The sequence below is a fragment of the Aplysia californica genome, unplaced genomic scaffold (genome assembly GCF_000002075.1).
Source record: "Aplysia californica isolate F4 #8 unplaced genomic scaffold, AplCal3.0 scaffold00137, whole genome shotgun sequence".
Classification (NCBI taxonomy): domain Eukaryota; kingdom Metazoa; phylum Mollusca; class Gastropoda; order Aplysiida; family Aplysiidae; genus Aplysia; species Aplysia californica.
Genome location: NW_004797407.1, coordinates 28,212 through 45,081, shown reverse-complemented (window position 1 = coordinate 45,081; position 16,870 = coordinate 28,212). Strand labels below are relative to the sequence as shown.

At 38.8% G+C, this 16,870-nt stretch overlaps 1 protein-coding gene across 1 annotated transcript in view; it reads left to right on the top strand.

Annotated features, from left to right (window-relative positions):
• The first annotated feature begins 35 nt into the window (after positions 1-35).
• Positions 36-16,870, top strand: part of LOC101844992 — a 35,866-nt gene continuing 19,031 nt past the window's right edge. Inside the window, exons 1-10 of the mRNA XM_005096756.2 lie at positions 36-576; positions 2,889-3,027; positions 3,878-3,976; positions 4,967-5,128; positions 9,301-9,435; positions 11,501-11,630; positions 13,641-13,740; positions 14,783-14,891; positions 15,870-15,962; positions 16,633-16,778. Of these exons, the coding sequence (XP_005096813.2) occupies positions 511-576; positions 2,889-3,027; positions 3,878-3,976; positions 4,967-5,128; positions 9,301-9,435; positions 11,501-11,630; positions 13,641-13,740; positions 14,783-14,891; positions 15,870-15,962; positions 16,633-16,778 (1,179 nt within the window). The 5' untranslated portion in view covers positions 36-510. The remainder of the gene's footprint in view (positions 577-2,888; positions 3,028-3,877; positions 3,977-4,966; positions 5,129-9,300; positions 9,436-11,500; positions 11,631-13,640; positions 13,741-14,782; positions 14,892-15,869; positions 15,963-16,632; positions 16,779-16,870) is intronic.

The window sequence follows — 16,870 nt, the reverse complement described above, 5'->3', positions numbered from 1 at the left end:
GGTTTCTTCTTTCTTTTTCTTTTATTTCATTTTGCTGAACATTATGCGTGTATATTAATTTTTATTGTATTATTTTCTTTTGTAGGTCTTTCCGGGGCCCTGACAAATAGCAGCTTCTGTTTTTCTCTCTATCATTTTTCTCAACCAAGCCCGCCCCGAAAATCAACAACAAAACAAACCCAAAACAATATAACAACAAAAATTATAACAACAGCAAAAAAAAACAAAAAAAACTTCTTCCCCTGGTTTGAACATGGTTCAAGTTTTAGTAAAGCCCAAGGACTTTACAACAAATAATAATATAATAGTTACTAGATTCTATAACTCCTTCCCATTCACTTGCACGGCACCTGTGATTGTAAACTGTAATTAACCCTCTCTAGTGGAATGTCTATTTCTCATAGAGCCCAAAGGAAGTTTATAAGAACCATTTTCATTGGCTGTTTTCATTGAACTAACCAATGAGAACAGGTTACATCAAACAAGCCTTGGATATCATTTGTTTACAACATGGCGTCTACTCATGGCTATCCAAAGTGGCTTATTGGTTGTAAAGATGACATCACAAACTCAAAGGTATGAATTTGACTCGAAATTATTGAAGCAAAAACAAGTAACGGCACGATCAAATGCTTTTCTTGAATTTGCTGTAGTTCTGGAAATGAAAAGCCAATCTACGAATCAGTCAATTTTCTTCAACGTCAAGACTATGAGATCGTAGGCTAGGCCTCTACTTGTCGAAATCGAATAAAAGTAAAAGGTTACAGAAACTTTAGTCTTTAGCAAAGTCGGCTATACTATAATCTGGATTACACTTCGCTAGATGTGTGTGTGTGTGTGTGTGTGTGTGTGTGTGTGTGTGTGTGTGTGTGTGTGTGTGTGTGTGTGTGTGTGTGTGTGTGTTTGTGTGTAAATGAAAATGTTGTCCGCCCAGTTCATATGGGGTAATTCTAACAGCTTGACATTATTCTGTGCACAGCATCATTTTTGTCTAAAATGTCCATGCCTAAGAACCCAATCTAAAATTATAAGTCGGTCTAAGAACTTTGAGCTTAAGGAAAGACAATATTTATTTGTGTTGTTTTTACATATAAGGCCTAGATCTATACTGATTCTTGGAAAACAAATTAAATTATTTATATATATATATATAAAGTATAATAAACATGTGTGGGCCCCCATCAAAGCAGGCAAAAGCATACTGTAATGTTGCAAAGTTTTGTAAGAGTAAAAGCGCTGTAAGGGGTGCTTGTTTTTTTTGCTTTTTGGGGGTGGGGGATGAGGGGGTGGGACGGGGGTGTTAATTAAGGCAGAGTGGATAAGATACACTCACACACAAACATGCACATCTACAAAACACACACACACTCACACACACACACTCACACACACACACACACACACACACACATACACACACTACCACATTTTTTTTTCACATGGCAGTGCCATTTTATAAGCACAAATTGGCCCCTTGATGTAGACCTGATCAGAAGTAATGATGCAAGGCTTTTATTGTTATTATATTATTATGTCCAATGGTTTTTATGTGGGAGAAGGAAAGGGTTGGTGAGGATGGATGTTGGGCTGAGGCTTGGGGTAAAAACTTGTTCTATAATAAAATATGACCCTTTTGCAACATTGATGTAAGAGGAAAGATATTTTTAAGAAAGATTTGCTCTTTTGTCTTTGTTTAAAAAAATTAATATGTGTATATAGCATTGTCACAGTCTGTATTGAAACTATGAAATATGTGTATATAGCATTGTCACAGTCTGTATTGAAACTATGAAATATGTGTATATAGCATTGTCACAGTCTGTATTGAAACTATGAAATATGTTACAATGCAGAGTAAACAAAGGGAAAGAATGTCGGGACCAGCTTTTTTTAATAAGGTATTTGGTGATTTTTATGTTGTGAAAAAAAACCCCAAACCAAGTGATTGAACAAACTGAAAAACAGGGCTGGAACCTGCTTGCCAAATCTGAGAGTGGCGATTCATGATTCAGTCGACTTCAAAGAATCGCGAGTACGCGAGCGCTCGTGGAACTGTGGCAGAACGCTGACTGAAACGGAACATTGTCATATCAACGCCACTTGGCGAGCGCGAGTCCCACTCTTGTTGTTCCGTCATCCTCTCCGCCCCACACCCTTTGTTGCGCTGCTCTATCTACTGACCTCAATTAGCGACCCCCATAAATTCACCGCCCCCCAACCCCATGATTCGCTAAAACAGAACTGCGCCAGGTGATCGGAAAGGATAATTTTCAATGGCGCATTATTGCGCCAAGTGACTGCAAAGTGTTAAGTGAGCATGCATTTTACTCCAGCCCCTCTTTCCACCCTCGTAATTCCTTCTACCTCATCAAATTTTACCATCCATTATCAGTTACAGCTTATCATAGCTTCTTTAGGCTGCAACCCCCCCCCCCCCCCCAACTAGAACTATTTTATATTGAACTTCATAACACTGTAGGTCATGGACTGATCCGGCCTTGAAACAGGCCCCTTTGCATGCACAATGCATATTAAGCAGCATGCTTAGAAGAAATAAATGCCCTGAACTCAAATGGGCTCTTAGATTACTTCTGGTCAAATCATAGTTGTGCTTCTCTAAAATTGTTTTAGTTGAAGAAAGCTTCTTATTTCAAGACACTTATTTTGGACTCGGAGTAAAAAATGATAGTATCCTAGTATAATTTCGTCTGGCACGAAGCTTACTTTTGTTATAGCAATGATAAAGGAATAATCCGTTTTTCCTGTTTATTAACAAGCTGTAGCCTTCAATTGATTTTTACACAAATAGGTTTTATGTTTGTTGTTGTAACTGTAATTATAGTGGACTTAAACGCAACCACCCCCTTTAATAATATTATATTCCACAGGAATGGAATTCTTTTGTCAGTGAGTTACATGAGGCCATCCAGCAGCAGCTCACAGAGAGTCATGTCCAGTATTTTACAGATTTGTCAGAGCCAGAAAAAGAACTGTTCATGCAGAGGGCCACAAAAGCTCTTGAAGGAGGTTTGAAGTTTATGGTTTTTTATGGTTTATTATAGTGAGGCAGCGTGGTGGAATCAGGCTCTCGTCAAAATAATCAAAGTGAAGAAACTTGCATTTTTCCGCAGGTTTGTGAATTTTTATCAAATTTTTGTTTTTTGGCTCAACCCATTTCATACCCATTAAAGAACTCCTTTCTGCGTCGATTTTTCTTAAAAACGTTGATTAAAGGCACAAAAAAGTAAATTTTCATTTACAACAGACTCTTAAGCTAAGGAAATAACTAATCTTTGGCAGCCATTTTCTCACTAATTTTACCTCTGAAAACAGGTGACTCCCACCTCCTTCTTTCGCTAATATCTCGACTAGTATTCAAGATAAATGGATATTTTTTTCATTCAAATAAAGACAAGTGAACAAGCTTTAAGATGTTACCAATAACTCTACATGCCCAAAATTTGACGAGACGCCTAATTCCACCACGCTACCTCACATATGTTGTCTGCACAATTCTCAGTTTTATGGGAAAGCGTTAATTTTATGTTATATCTTTGATTTGCGATATCTATCATGTACAGGCTATAATTATCAATAGGCCTGTATAGGTATTGCAAAATTGTAATAATATTAATGCTGTCTATAAATATTAGTACAGATGCAAAATTTATTATTGTGGCACTCTGCAATTATGTATCATCTTTCGTTATATCCTATTATGTCAACTGCAGAGATGGGAGTCGACTATGATTTGATTGTGCCTGAGCAACAAGTGAAATGATGGTCTTCTATGTTCTTCTCTTTTATGTAGTATATCTAATTTATAATTAGTAGCTTTGTTTTCTTGCATTTTCTTATTCTTTCTGTTTGGAAACAGGCACAACGTCTCGGAATTTGTTTCTTAAAGTGTCTGGATTGATGGACCAACGCCTGAATGACCAGGTCAGCAAACAGTTACTGGATGACTACCCCACTGGTAAGATCTTTTTGTATGTTTAATTAATAGGCATATGTCTCATTTTTGTTTTAAATTTACTTCTTGACCTCTCCCGGCTGATTCATTTCTCTGTGATGGGGATTCGTTTTCATTCTCATTATATATATATATATATATATATATATATACATATATATATATATATCTATTTCTTCTTATATTTGTTTTTGTCTCTCTTTCTTAAATTTTATCTTCCTCACTCTCGCTTGCTACTTTGATTTCGATTTCTTACTGAAAAAACTAAGGATGTACTATGGCAGATTAGTGAAGTTTATGTTTTTACACTCACACACAACCCCTCGAACATACACATATGAAAATGAGCACACATGCATTTCGCTCTGTTGGAGAGAGTTTATAAACCTTCCGCAGTTTCAGATCATTTCTGATTGCAGAATGCAACCTTGTGAAGGAGCCCCAAATCAGATCTTCTGTGAATGACCAGACTTCACTTACAAAAGTGTATTTTATATGTGACCTATATTTACCAGAGGGCTAAAATATTGCTGGTTGAAAGTAGCGACACGCTAGAATTCAGGCCCAGTGCATTAGGTAATGGCCTGCCTCGCAAAAAACTATGTGGTTTTGTAATGTGATCATATAAACTTGTGCTGGAGGACTATATTTGAGGCGTGCTGACAAAATGAGTTACTTACCGCAGTACACAAATGGGGATATTGGATGAAGTTTTCTTCAAGTTAAACATTTCTTTTATCGTTTATTTATACTAATGAATCATAAAAAATTACAACCTGTGAATTTGATATTTCTTTTTCCATGAGGTTAAAATCAGAGTAGTCACTCATAATAATATTGTCAGCTCACCTCACATATGCCTTTATGCATACAACAACTGGGTGTTTTGAGGTTGAAATTAATGTACTGAGAATACGGTGCATCTGAGCTCAACACATTTAATCTTCTCACCATACTTGGTCTTGAGAGTTTTTTTTTACATTTATTTTTCAGACACACGTTCCGATCTGGTGATTGAAGCTGCAGAGGACGGAGCAATGAGTCTGCTAAAGCGTTGGCCAGATATGAAAAATAAGCTGCATATCTGCTTCAATCAGCCTCTGCAAGAACCAATCAGGCAACTTGCCTGGCACCTGTATCTCAATGATCCTAGAGGTGAGTTGACTTGATTCCTGAAAGTGGGTGGTTGGCGGTTGCTCCGGTGTAGTTTGCCTCTTTTTTTCTTATAAAAAAATCTATCACCCATATCTCTCCTTCTCTTTTGTGTTTGTTACTCTCTTGTAATACCTCTAATTTTCATCACTTATATGTGTCACAACACAGTGGAATCAGGCGCTCATCAATTTTTGGACATGTGGAGTTATTGATATAGGATTTTAAAGCTTGTTATCATTTGTCTTGCTTTCAGAAAAAAAAGCTCTTCTATCATGAATAGTAGTCGAGATATTTGCGACTGAAGGAGTGGGGGTCGCCTGATTTTAGATGTAAAATTAGTGAGAAAATGGCCACCAAAGTTTGGCGACCTCCAAAGCTTGAGAGTCCTTAGGAGCTGCATATTTACATTTTGTAACCTACTTGGGGAACCTGAACAAGTGGGCGACAGGGAAAGATCAGGGAAACATAGCTTTTTTAAGAGCATCCGAGGAGAGGAATGAATGGAGAACCATAATCGCCGATGCCTGTCGCAGATCTGGCACTGGATGATGATAATGAAACCAACATTTTTAAATAAAATCCACATAGAAATGTGTTTTTAAATGGACTTAGAGGTGTTGAGTCAAAAAACAAAAATTTGATAAAAATTGACACACGGACAGAAAAATGTCAGTTTCTTTGATTTCTTTATTTTGACGAGTGCTTGATTTCACCACGATGCCTTACATATGACCTAATTGTGTTGCAAGTGCCTTAAAACTTTTACTAAGACAAAAATGAATCCAAGAAATCTGTACCTTGTGTACCTTTAAAAAGTACTAAGAATACAAATAATCTACACTGCTGAGCTCAAAGTCCGAACTTTGTACAGTGGAATCCACTTATAATGAGTCCTGAAATAACGAGAAGTCTGTTAAAAAGATACTATTGTAATACCCCGGTTTTTTTCCGTCTTTATCTTTGTAAATAAAGTACTGCTATTGCGCAATCAGACAAACATGTGAGTCGGTTATAGCGGACTATTGCTGCTGCTGTGCACAGCGCACATGCCATTTATTCATGCGAAACCTCGCCAGTTGTTGTTGATTTTGCGAAACAAAGAATGGGAGAGCCCACGTGTGCCAACAATGAAGGCGGAGCGAAGGAGAGGGAGGATGTGGTATGCACAGACAAGCAGAACGCATCGTGCGATAAGCCAGCGTAGTCTAGATTATCGAGGCCTACCATGCCTCTCACTTCTCCGATGCGGGGATGGAGAGGCCATAGTGGTGTGATGGATGGAACAAATGTATGACATGCGCAAGTGGATGGAACGCACAACTGGGTGTGGTGAGGTGGGGGACAACACAGCGGGCGAGTTAGCCTAGAGAACTTTATTTCTGATCGCTGACGCCGAGCTGTCAACATTGCTAACGCTAGAGAAAGAAACCTTATTCGATTTTTGATCAAGTAAGACCAAGAGATCATGTTGAACCAAATCATCATCAGGGGAGATTACAAAAAGAAACGAACAGAAAACTAAACTCATAGATTTGGCCTACTGTACTATTTCCCTTGAATTTATTACTGGATCCCTCATAACGAGAATTGTGCTATAACGGATGTTTTGCACTGGTCCCCTCCCTCTCGTTATAACAGGCTTCCACTGCATTGGCAGTGAGCTTTGCTCATTATTTTGACAGGGCTACTGATTGGCTCAGCATTTTCCTCGTCACAACAAAGAGCTATATATATATATATCATCAGCTCACCTATATGGCTTTTTAAATTATTTTTGTGAGGCAGCGTGGTGGAATCAGGCTCTCGTCAATTTTTGGGCATGTAGAGTTATTGGTATCATCTTAAAGCTTGTTCACTTGTCTTTATTTGGATGAACAAAATATCCATTTATTGTGAATACAAGTCAAGATATTTGCGAATGAAGGAGGTGGGGGTCACCTGTTTTCAGAGGTAAAATTAATGAGAAAATGGCCGCCAAAGATTAGTTATTTCCTTAGCTTAAGCGTCCGTGGTAACTGAACATTTTCATTTTTTGTGCCTTTAATCAACGTTTTTCAGAAAAATCCTCACAGAAATGAGTTCTTTAGTGGGCATGAAAGGTGTTGAGCTAAAAGACAAAAATGTTATAAAAATACACAAACCTGCGGAAAAATGCTTGTTTCTTCACTTTGATTATTTTGACGACAGCCTGGTTCCACCACGCTGCCTCACATAATATACTCAAACTGTCACAGTCCACACTTTCTGAAATGATATCCTTGTTAGAAAATGTTAATTTTTTCAAATTCCCCTTTCTATTTCCTTTCATTTGATATATATTATGATTTGTAACATTTGCTAAACAAATAAGTATATCAGCAAACAAAACTAAACATACGAGGGCTGTCCCATGGAAAACCGGAATTTGGCTGCAATTTTTAAACTATTCAATATTTTCACATTCTGTAGACGCACACTTGTAAAACAATCATTTAGGAATTTCCCCATTGAGCACCATGAGCATCGCTCAAACCAAACAAACACAGCAGTTTTCCAAAGATGGCTACCCCCTTGGAAAATTGTTCAAGGGTAGAAGTGAAGTCTGTCATTCGGTTTCTGATCGCAAAAGGTCTCAAACCTATGGAAATACACACTGAAATAAAGTCAGTTTACAGGGAGAGAGTAATGGCAGAGTCACAGGTATATGAGTGGTGTAGTAAGTTCAAAGCCCGGCATACGGATGTCAATGACAAAGTTCACCCAGGATTTTGCTTTTTTGCCAAGACTGAGGACAACAAGAGTCGCGTTAATGAACTCATTCAAACAGACAGGCGCCTAAAAATTCGCGAAATTTCCTTTTCGATAAACATTTCAAAGTCGACTGTCCATAGGATAATGTTTGATGAGCCGCGCAATTGAAAGGTCTCTGGTCGATGGGTCCCAAAAGAGCTGACAGCTGCTGACCACAAGACGCAACGCGTTGAAGTGTCTCCAACTTTTTAAAATCGTTGTAGCCAAGCTGTCACGGGAGTCATGAATGCATCTGGAGACCTCCAACAATACGATGAAGCATTCCTGAGAAGCATTATTACAGGTGATGAGACTTGGATACACCACATGGCCCCTGAGACGAAGAGGGATTCAATGGTTTGGAAGCACACGTCTTCACCTCCCCCGAAAAAGTTTAAAGTTCAGCCATTGGTGAAGAAACTCATGCCACGGTTTTCTGGGATGCTAAGGATGTTCTGCTTCTTGGCATTCTGGAACCAGGACAAACTGCTAAGGCTAACAAATACTGCCAGACTCTTGATGAGTTGAGAGAGGTTGTGCGCCGAAAAAGACCAGGCGGTTGTCTAGCGGGGTCATTTTGCAGCATGACAGCACAACGCCACACACCGCAAACGCTACGAAAGACTGGATCCAAGGTCCAAAGGTTCAGCTGGGAAGTTCTGCCAACCCCCCTCCCCCCACCCCTCACAGTCCTGACTTGGCCCCGTCAGAGTATCACCTTTTTGGACCAATGAAACGCCATATTTCTGGACAGCAATTCACCGACGACGAAGACCTTGTGGAAGCCGTGAAAGATTGGTTGAATTCCCTTGACGAAAAATTCTTCCGGTAGGGTATCTTCTCCCTGATCCGGCAATGGGAAAAATGCGTCCAGCGAGATGGTGATTACATTGAGAAATAAAACACATGTTGGGGTATGATGTGTTACATTTTTATTATAATAGGACAAAGATTGTTGCTTTTATGGATCTTTTCCGGTTTTCCGTGGGACAGCCCTCGTATGTACGGTACAGATGCCTGCTGGCACAAAAAATTATGTCTAGGAGGGTAGAAAATTATGTAACGAATGAGTTAAAAGTTGGTAATCAGTCCAAATGTCCCAAAAGAAGAGCTGACTTTGTTAGTTTTTTACGAGGCTGTCATTTTGTATGTACCAACCAAAAGTTTGAAAATTTCGAAAAATAATATATATTTCAGTTTCACGTAGCTTGAGATTCTTTTTGCATACTCACACTATTAGTTTTAGAGACTGAATTGTGGTAATACTGTTGAAAACATGAAACATTTGATATGTATATAGTGCTTCTCTTACTTATTAGTGAATTAGTGTCTTTATAAGTCCTTTTATGTTAGTTGTATTTGGCTGACTGACTCTTTTTTATGTGTGGCAATTTGCTTTTTAGCACGAAAAACATATGTGGATTTGCTGAATGGAAATCCCCGCGCAGCTATTTCTCAACATGACGTGGACATCTCTCAGAAAGTGGAAGGGATGGTTCTGGCAGAGCCTACGTTCAGTGACCTCAAAGGTTCTGTGGGTGAGTATACCTGTGTAGGCAATGTGTGGCTTCCACATATGAAGTTCTGTGGGTGAGTATACCTGTGTAGGCAATGTGTGGCTTCCACATGTGAAGCGTGCTAACAAAAGGAGTCACTTCTCGGATTGAAGCCTTAATTAAGGAAGTAGATACATTACGCATAGGTGAAGTTTTTACAATTTACAAATATGAAACAATAAAAGACCGGTTATTGTTAAAGAATATGACATGAATAGAAAATCCACAAATTTAACCTTAATGTCGACTTTTGGCCAATATCTAAATTTGTGGATCGCGAGAAGTAGCTGATTTTATCAGCACACCTCGTATATACATTAAAACACTTCTCTCACAAGAAATGTACTTTGAAAAATTGTCAGGTACCCTAACAGCATATCTAGTGTTGATACTGTAGGGTTTCATATGGAAAACCCCTCTCTGAAATGAAATGGAGAATCTCTGCGCTGGCCCTGTCCTGTTGGTGTGGCAGAACAATCTGGCCTCCAGGAGATGGTCGACTTTCAGCCTGGGGGTTCGGTTCCAAATATCATTAACTCTTTATCTGCTTGGGGTTTTGAATAGATTTTTTTGGGGTTTTTCCCCTTGATAAAATTCTGATCAATGGTGTCACACAAAAAAGCTATATTCAGATCAAATACGCAGAAATATAGTTGTAGCATACACCAAAATGTCTGGAAATGAATGAACTTTTATAAAATGTGCATTTTATTGGGAAATTTAAATATCTTTTTATGTTACGCGATCATAAACATGCACATAATTTTTTCCTCCCACAAAAGTTGGGGAAACATAAAATCATGACTTCCCATCAGATAGCTTTGCATTCGCATTTTATCGCATCCTTGAATGCAATCATGCAGAGTGCGGCTCTGAGCAGGTAAAGAGTTAAAACACTTAGAGTGCGATTCTGTACTTTACACTTTTCTGAGAACTCCCGGTAGTATGTTCGTCCTGTGCTTTTTGAAATATATCTTCAGAAGTTCTGTCGTATACTCGTGCCCTAGACTTCGGTTTGTGTAGCTTTGTAGTATGTTGTCTATACAATGTATAAAATCGAGCTGGAAAACTGGCTACAGAAAAAAAACGTAAAAATGATTACTAATCCTGCAGGTAAAAAAAAGCAATTTGTCAGGTCACTGGTTTCATTTTCTAAAATGTGACAATAAGATCAAGGGTTCCTGGTACCGTAACCAAGTTCAAATAGGCCTGTGTCAAATCTGTGTTCATAATCAACAAATTGGCTATATGCATACTGCCCGTTTTCGATCCTGACAAGTAAACCGACATGTTTTGACCCTGATATTTTTTATAGAGCAGGTGTATCACTACAAAGCTACAAATTGTATGTATAAAAAAATCACAAAGTGAACCAAGAAACAGTCACCAGCTCAGGGTGCCTTAGTCACCCCAACCGTGTCAATTGGACACCGAAGTGACCAAGGCACCTCCTTGTCAAATCCTGACCATGCACAATATTTTCTTTCAAATACACTCATTTTATGGCTCATTTGACTGTCTAAGAGCTTAATACTCACCATAAAATATTTTAAGTGCAATAGATTAGGAGGTACTTACCAAAGTTTGAAGGAATCTTGGAGAGGTCGATTTCAAATTCAGGCTGCAGCCATCTTGAAAACAAGCCTCCAGTCCTCAAAAAATGGTTCCGTTTTAAAATATTCTAGTAAATATACCACTAATTAATTACACTTTTAGATAATTCATTTCAAAGTTACTAAAAATCACTTATGATATCGTAAAAATAATCTTAAAATTATCAGAACATTTTATCCAGTAACCTGCCTCAGTCGCCCCTGGGGTGCCTGAGTCACAGTATTTGTTTTTTTCACTCTCCTTTACCTCTGAAAGAGCAATCATGATTAGCTTTTTGCAGACTTGTGTGTCCTTGTTGAAACATGTAAAAATGCGTGTTCTAGAAAATAAAATGTTAACAATCACATTCTTTTTACTGAAGTGTACATAGAAAGAGGAAGAGTAAATGATTTATGAAACTTATATAGTTATTTGTGTTTTCTTTTTTTTTCAGGCGCCTTTTACGCAATGAAAGCCACCCTTTCCTACCACCACGCAAAACTAAAAACCAAACAAAGACTTAAAGATGTTGAATTTTTTCTGGTGGTACCTTTTGTTGTGGTCGCTCAGAACAGCCTGTCTAGGTTTGTGTTACACTTTTGACATCTGTTGTTCACTTATTTCCTCTTGACTTCATGTGTCTGTTCATTGAGTTTCTATATATGTGAAGTGTGCTGACAAAATGAGTTACTTCTCGGATTTGAGTCCTATGAAAATAGATACATTATCATGCTTATAGGTTCAGTTTTTACAATTTATAAGTATGAAATAACAAAAGTCATTTAGTACTCAATGACTATAGCATCAATAAAAAACCTAGAAATGTGTCCCTAGTGTCGATTTCTGGCCAATATCAGCTTTTGTGGATTGTGAGAAGTAACTCATTTTGTCAGCGCGCCTCACATATATCAATTACAACTCCAAGAATAGCTAACTGTAGAAAACGGCAGCTAATTATAGATGGCACCGCCCTTCATTAACCCTATCCGTACGCCCTGGGGTCTTTTTGTACCCCCGGGGTTGTATTTTTCGCATTTTAGAATACTTCTAGTACTCTCTTTGAAACTTTCAGTATTTTTCCAAAAATCATTTTGACAGATTGCTATGCAAAGTGTACGGATCGGATTAACGAGTAAATTTTCTTTTGGAAAGTGGTGGCACAGAGTTCCCCACGTCGTATGGATATGATAGTAGAACACCATTTTCAGATAGGATTACATGTATGCAAGCAATGTCTGTACATTCTTCCCAGGGACTTGGTGACAAAACTTGTCCTGTGCTGCTTGCCAGGCCATCTAGCATAAGGCTTTTGTCAGAATGAGCATAGATGTGTGTTGCTCTTATAGAGTATGTATCTGTATATAACTCCAAAGGTCTAGTATTTAAATTCCTGCATGTGGTTGAATGATGCATTTGATGTAAATGTACATTTTGTCAGCTTTACTTCTCCTTTCACATTGAATTTTAATGAGAGTAATATATATGATTAAATTTTTTAAAATGTATACCTGCATGTGTTTTTATGGTCCTGTACAGCCAAGGAAAATTTCCCTCTGGGATAATAAAGTACTATCTTATCTTATCTTATCTTAGTTTTCACAGAGCCTGATATTTCAGTACACGTTTGATAGTTTCCACTCTTACTTATATGTTGTTTTTGTTGTTGTTGTTGTTGTTGCTGTGGTTGTTGTTGTTATCGTTCCAGCAACAGCTGGGGTCTCGCCCTTCTGTCCAATGCCATGTAGTGATAAGTGCAGGTTTGCTGCAGTTACTGTAATGTTCCATAGAGTGTGTTGTCAATGTTAGGTCTCAAAGGGAGAAGTGTCGTTCTGATGTCATTTTGGGCTGTGCAATGAAACAGGTGATGATCCACAGTCTCACTCTTACTTAGAGCCTATAAATTTATGGATGTTGTTTGTATAGGCTTTGAGTAATACCTCAAATAGTGCTCAACTAGATGGGTGAAAACTCTGTAGGAGAGACAAACGTTCCGATGGAGACTTGTATATAATTATGCTGAGGTATTTGTCTCTGTGAACTGACCTATCTTGGATACAAAGGGAAGGTGCACTGAAAAAGGTTCTATCTGTTACAGGAGAAAAAGGTTTTCATCAGAATGTTTTATTTTTCAAGGAGTTGTGTGTTGCGGGTGTGCAATCCCTGGTACAAAATAAATATTAAATGATAAGTTTCAAAATGCCCTTGATAAAAAGTGTATGTGGGATTTATCTCTAAATTGTCAGCAAACTATTTACTTGTTTTCAGGAGAGCGAAAATCTGCTTTATTTTTTTAAACAATTGTACTGACATTTTTTGTGCATTTTTCAACTTTTAGAATTTGAATTTCAACAAAATATTTCTTGAGCTCATGCAACCAGTATCTCAGAAAAAGAAACAGTAGGGTTTTTTTTCCGCATTCAATACTTTTGGCATAGTAAATCTGAATATCTGGTATTTTTTTTTTAGCACATGCAACGAATACCATGGATAAAGAAATGATAATTTTTATAGAAATTCAAAACTTTGGGCCAAGTTCATCAGAAGAGCTGGCGGAGTTCTTGTTTTTCAAATGGTGTTCTGGGTCTCTTTTGCAGGAGAGAACCAGCGTCGGGGAAAGTTGTTGCACTTTTGGTGGAAGAATACCTGACCTATTTAACGACCCGTCCTGGCTTTGTCATTGATTCTGGATCTGAGGTATGAGGGATTTGATGTCTTGTCCATGTGTGTGTGCTCTACTGCCTTCTTGGTGTGTAGGGTCTGATGTGTTGTCAATGTAATGTATATTGTATTGCTTGTTGTGTGGAGTCTGGTGTGTTGTCAATGTAATGTATATTGTATTGCTTGTTGTGTGGAGTCTGGTGTGTTGTTAGTGTGTGTCTATTGTTAGGCCCTTTGGATGGGGCGAATGGGAGAGGGAGGAGGAAGGATGGAGGAGGGGTGAAGGGGGATGGGAGAGGGAGGAGGAAGGATGGAGGAGGGGTGAAGGGGGATGGGAGGAGGAATTGGAGCTTAGTAGATTGGATAATATTGAATAGAAATTTAGTTGTTTGTTGCTGACTTTTTTTTGCTCTCTCACTCTTATTCCAACCAAAAAGCAAAATCATATTCTTACCTACTCATTCAAATATCGTTTCACTTACTCAAACACATGTGCATACACAAACACACAACCCCCCACCCCCACACACCCCCTCTGCACACTCATGTCATCAATACATTCACCTGTAAACCTCATGCACACAAACACGCACATAATAATAATAATAATAATAATAATAATAATAATAATAATAATAATGATAATAATAATAATAAATAAATTACACTTTTATTTGTCCCAGAAGGGCACTTTGTTTTACAATGGCAAACATACACACATAAATACATAATTATCAATACGTACATACATAAATACATACATGCATAAATACATACATAAATACACACTATTACACAAATACAGAACAGTTTACAAACAATGCCACTGTCGGTCGCCACTGTGCAGCGCCCTGTAATTTGAGCTAGGGTTGTCGTGTCTTGCTCAAGGACACACTCCAGTGACCACCCATCTGATCCCTGTGTCACCGACACTTGCTTGACATTACTTGAGTCAAAACTCACTACTCACTTAGCCTCTGGAGCCCCCAATACAACCCCCCCCCCCATATACTCACACCATCTATAAATTGACCTGTTAACTTCCCTGTCTCTCTCTATTTCCATACTCTCTGGTCAGACCCACAATGAGGAGATGCAAGGTTTCATCAGCAAAGTTGCCTCAATCCTGGAGAAGCACTATTCCCAAACTGCTGCTCTGGTCTCCAAAGTCTTCACACCATCCAGAGGTAAATATTTTTTTCACCGTCTTCCTTTTCTTTATCAACATTTCTTCATCTGCTCCCCCTCATCATCATCATCATCATCATCATATCAGTCATCGACATCGTCATCCTCACAATCATGGTGCTCTGTTCTGTCTGTCTGTCTGTCTGTCTGTCTGTCTGTCTGTCCGTCCGTCCGTCCGTCCGTCCGTCCGTCCGTCCGTCCGTCCGTCTGTCTGTCTGTCTGTCTGTCTGTCCGTCGTCCGTCCGTCTGTCTGTCCGTCCGTCCGTCCGTCCATCTGTCTGTGTCGTGTGTCTGTCAGTCTGCACGGTATGCTTTCATGGAAATTGAGATTGTTTCAGAATGCTCTCAGAAATGAGGCTCTGAGACATATTTGAGGTGGTCAGTAAGAGAAAAGAATACTTTTATTGTCCTGATTGGGAGACATGCTTTGAGGTCTCTTACTCATAATAATCATATCTACGGGCGGTTGGAGGGTACCACTAGTAGGTCCTACTTCTTTACTTTCCGTCTGTTGATTCTGTGTGTATGTCTGTCTTACTTTTTCCCAGCGCAAAATTATTTTTATTGTTCCGTTCTTCTTCTCTTTTCTCGAACAAAACAAACGAAATTATTATGTTTATTCATGGTTTTGAAACAGAAAACGTCATTTTGCTACAAAGTAATAACTTTGTGTTCAACGTTTATGAAAGAGAGTTCAAAGTCCTGAATGTGGGTGGTTGGCGGGTGCTCTGGTGTGGTTTGCTTCTTCTTTCCTATCAAACATCTATCGTACTTATCTCCCCTTCTTCTTTTTTATGTTTGTTACTCTCTTGAAACACCTCTAATCTTCTCTGGCACTCTTTTGACCTTACGCAGTTGCGAGCGCCATAATACCTCTACTAAAACAAACAAAAGTCCTGAATGCTGAAAATACGAACGCAGTTTGACCTAATTTTCTTTCTTTTTTTTCTTTTTCTTTTCTTTTTTTTTCTTTAAAGAGAAAATTGTGGCAACAGAGAAAGGTTCACGGGCTGTGCTGGTGGATGGCTTGATGGAGCTGGTTCGTCCATTGGCAAGGACCATGCTGGTTGGTGAGTATTTTTAGCTTTAACACTTTCCACCCACGGGGCACGCAGAGGGCACAGCACTTGTCCCCCCGGACCAGGATACAGATGGGCTACATCAGAACTATACCTGTATCTCCGCAAAAATACTCCATCCATTATGAAATTTTCAGCATACTGAGAAAGTTGACTGTGATGATCGCATGTTCACCAAAAAAGAAATGAAAAAATCAGAACTGGAAACATTAAATCTAGCTCATTCATCACCAGAATGCTCATTATTCCATAAAAAGAACTAGTTTTTTTGTCTCTGGTCTAAAGTATTTTTAAAACCCTGTGAAGGGTTCTGAGATGGTATAGAGAAGAAAGAAAGCGAAGGATCAAACACAATTTTGGATCTTGGATCGTCATGAATAACACACCGGATACCATAAATATATCACGGATTGGCATGAGAAGTGTGAATACGCAATTTCCAATGTTCTGTAACGTACAATGTTGATTGAATATGTACAATTGGATGTGAGCGCCAGAAGATTAGAGGTGTTACAAGAGAGTAACAAACATAACAAAGAAGAAGGGGAAATAAGGACGGTAGGTGTTTGATAGGAAAGAAGAAGCAAACCACACCAGAGCACCCGCCAACCACCCACATACTGCTGAATGATGAAAGTTTTGTTGTAAAAATGTTGTGCAGGATACTTGAACTTTGAGACTCTGCTGTATGTGTGGGACCAGTATATCATTGGCCTCGACGTGCCTGCCTTCAGTGCTGAGTGGCTCTCCGTCGTCGTAGCAACCATGCTAGGTTTAGAGCATGAGAAGCTAAAGGACTGTCAGACTGTGAGTAGTGTGCTAAGCAAGTTTTAAAATGCATTTCTTTTGATCTTGGATTATTGTGCCCCCTCCCCTCCCTCGCCTCTCCTCCCCTGCCT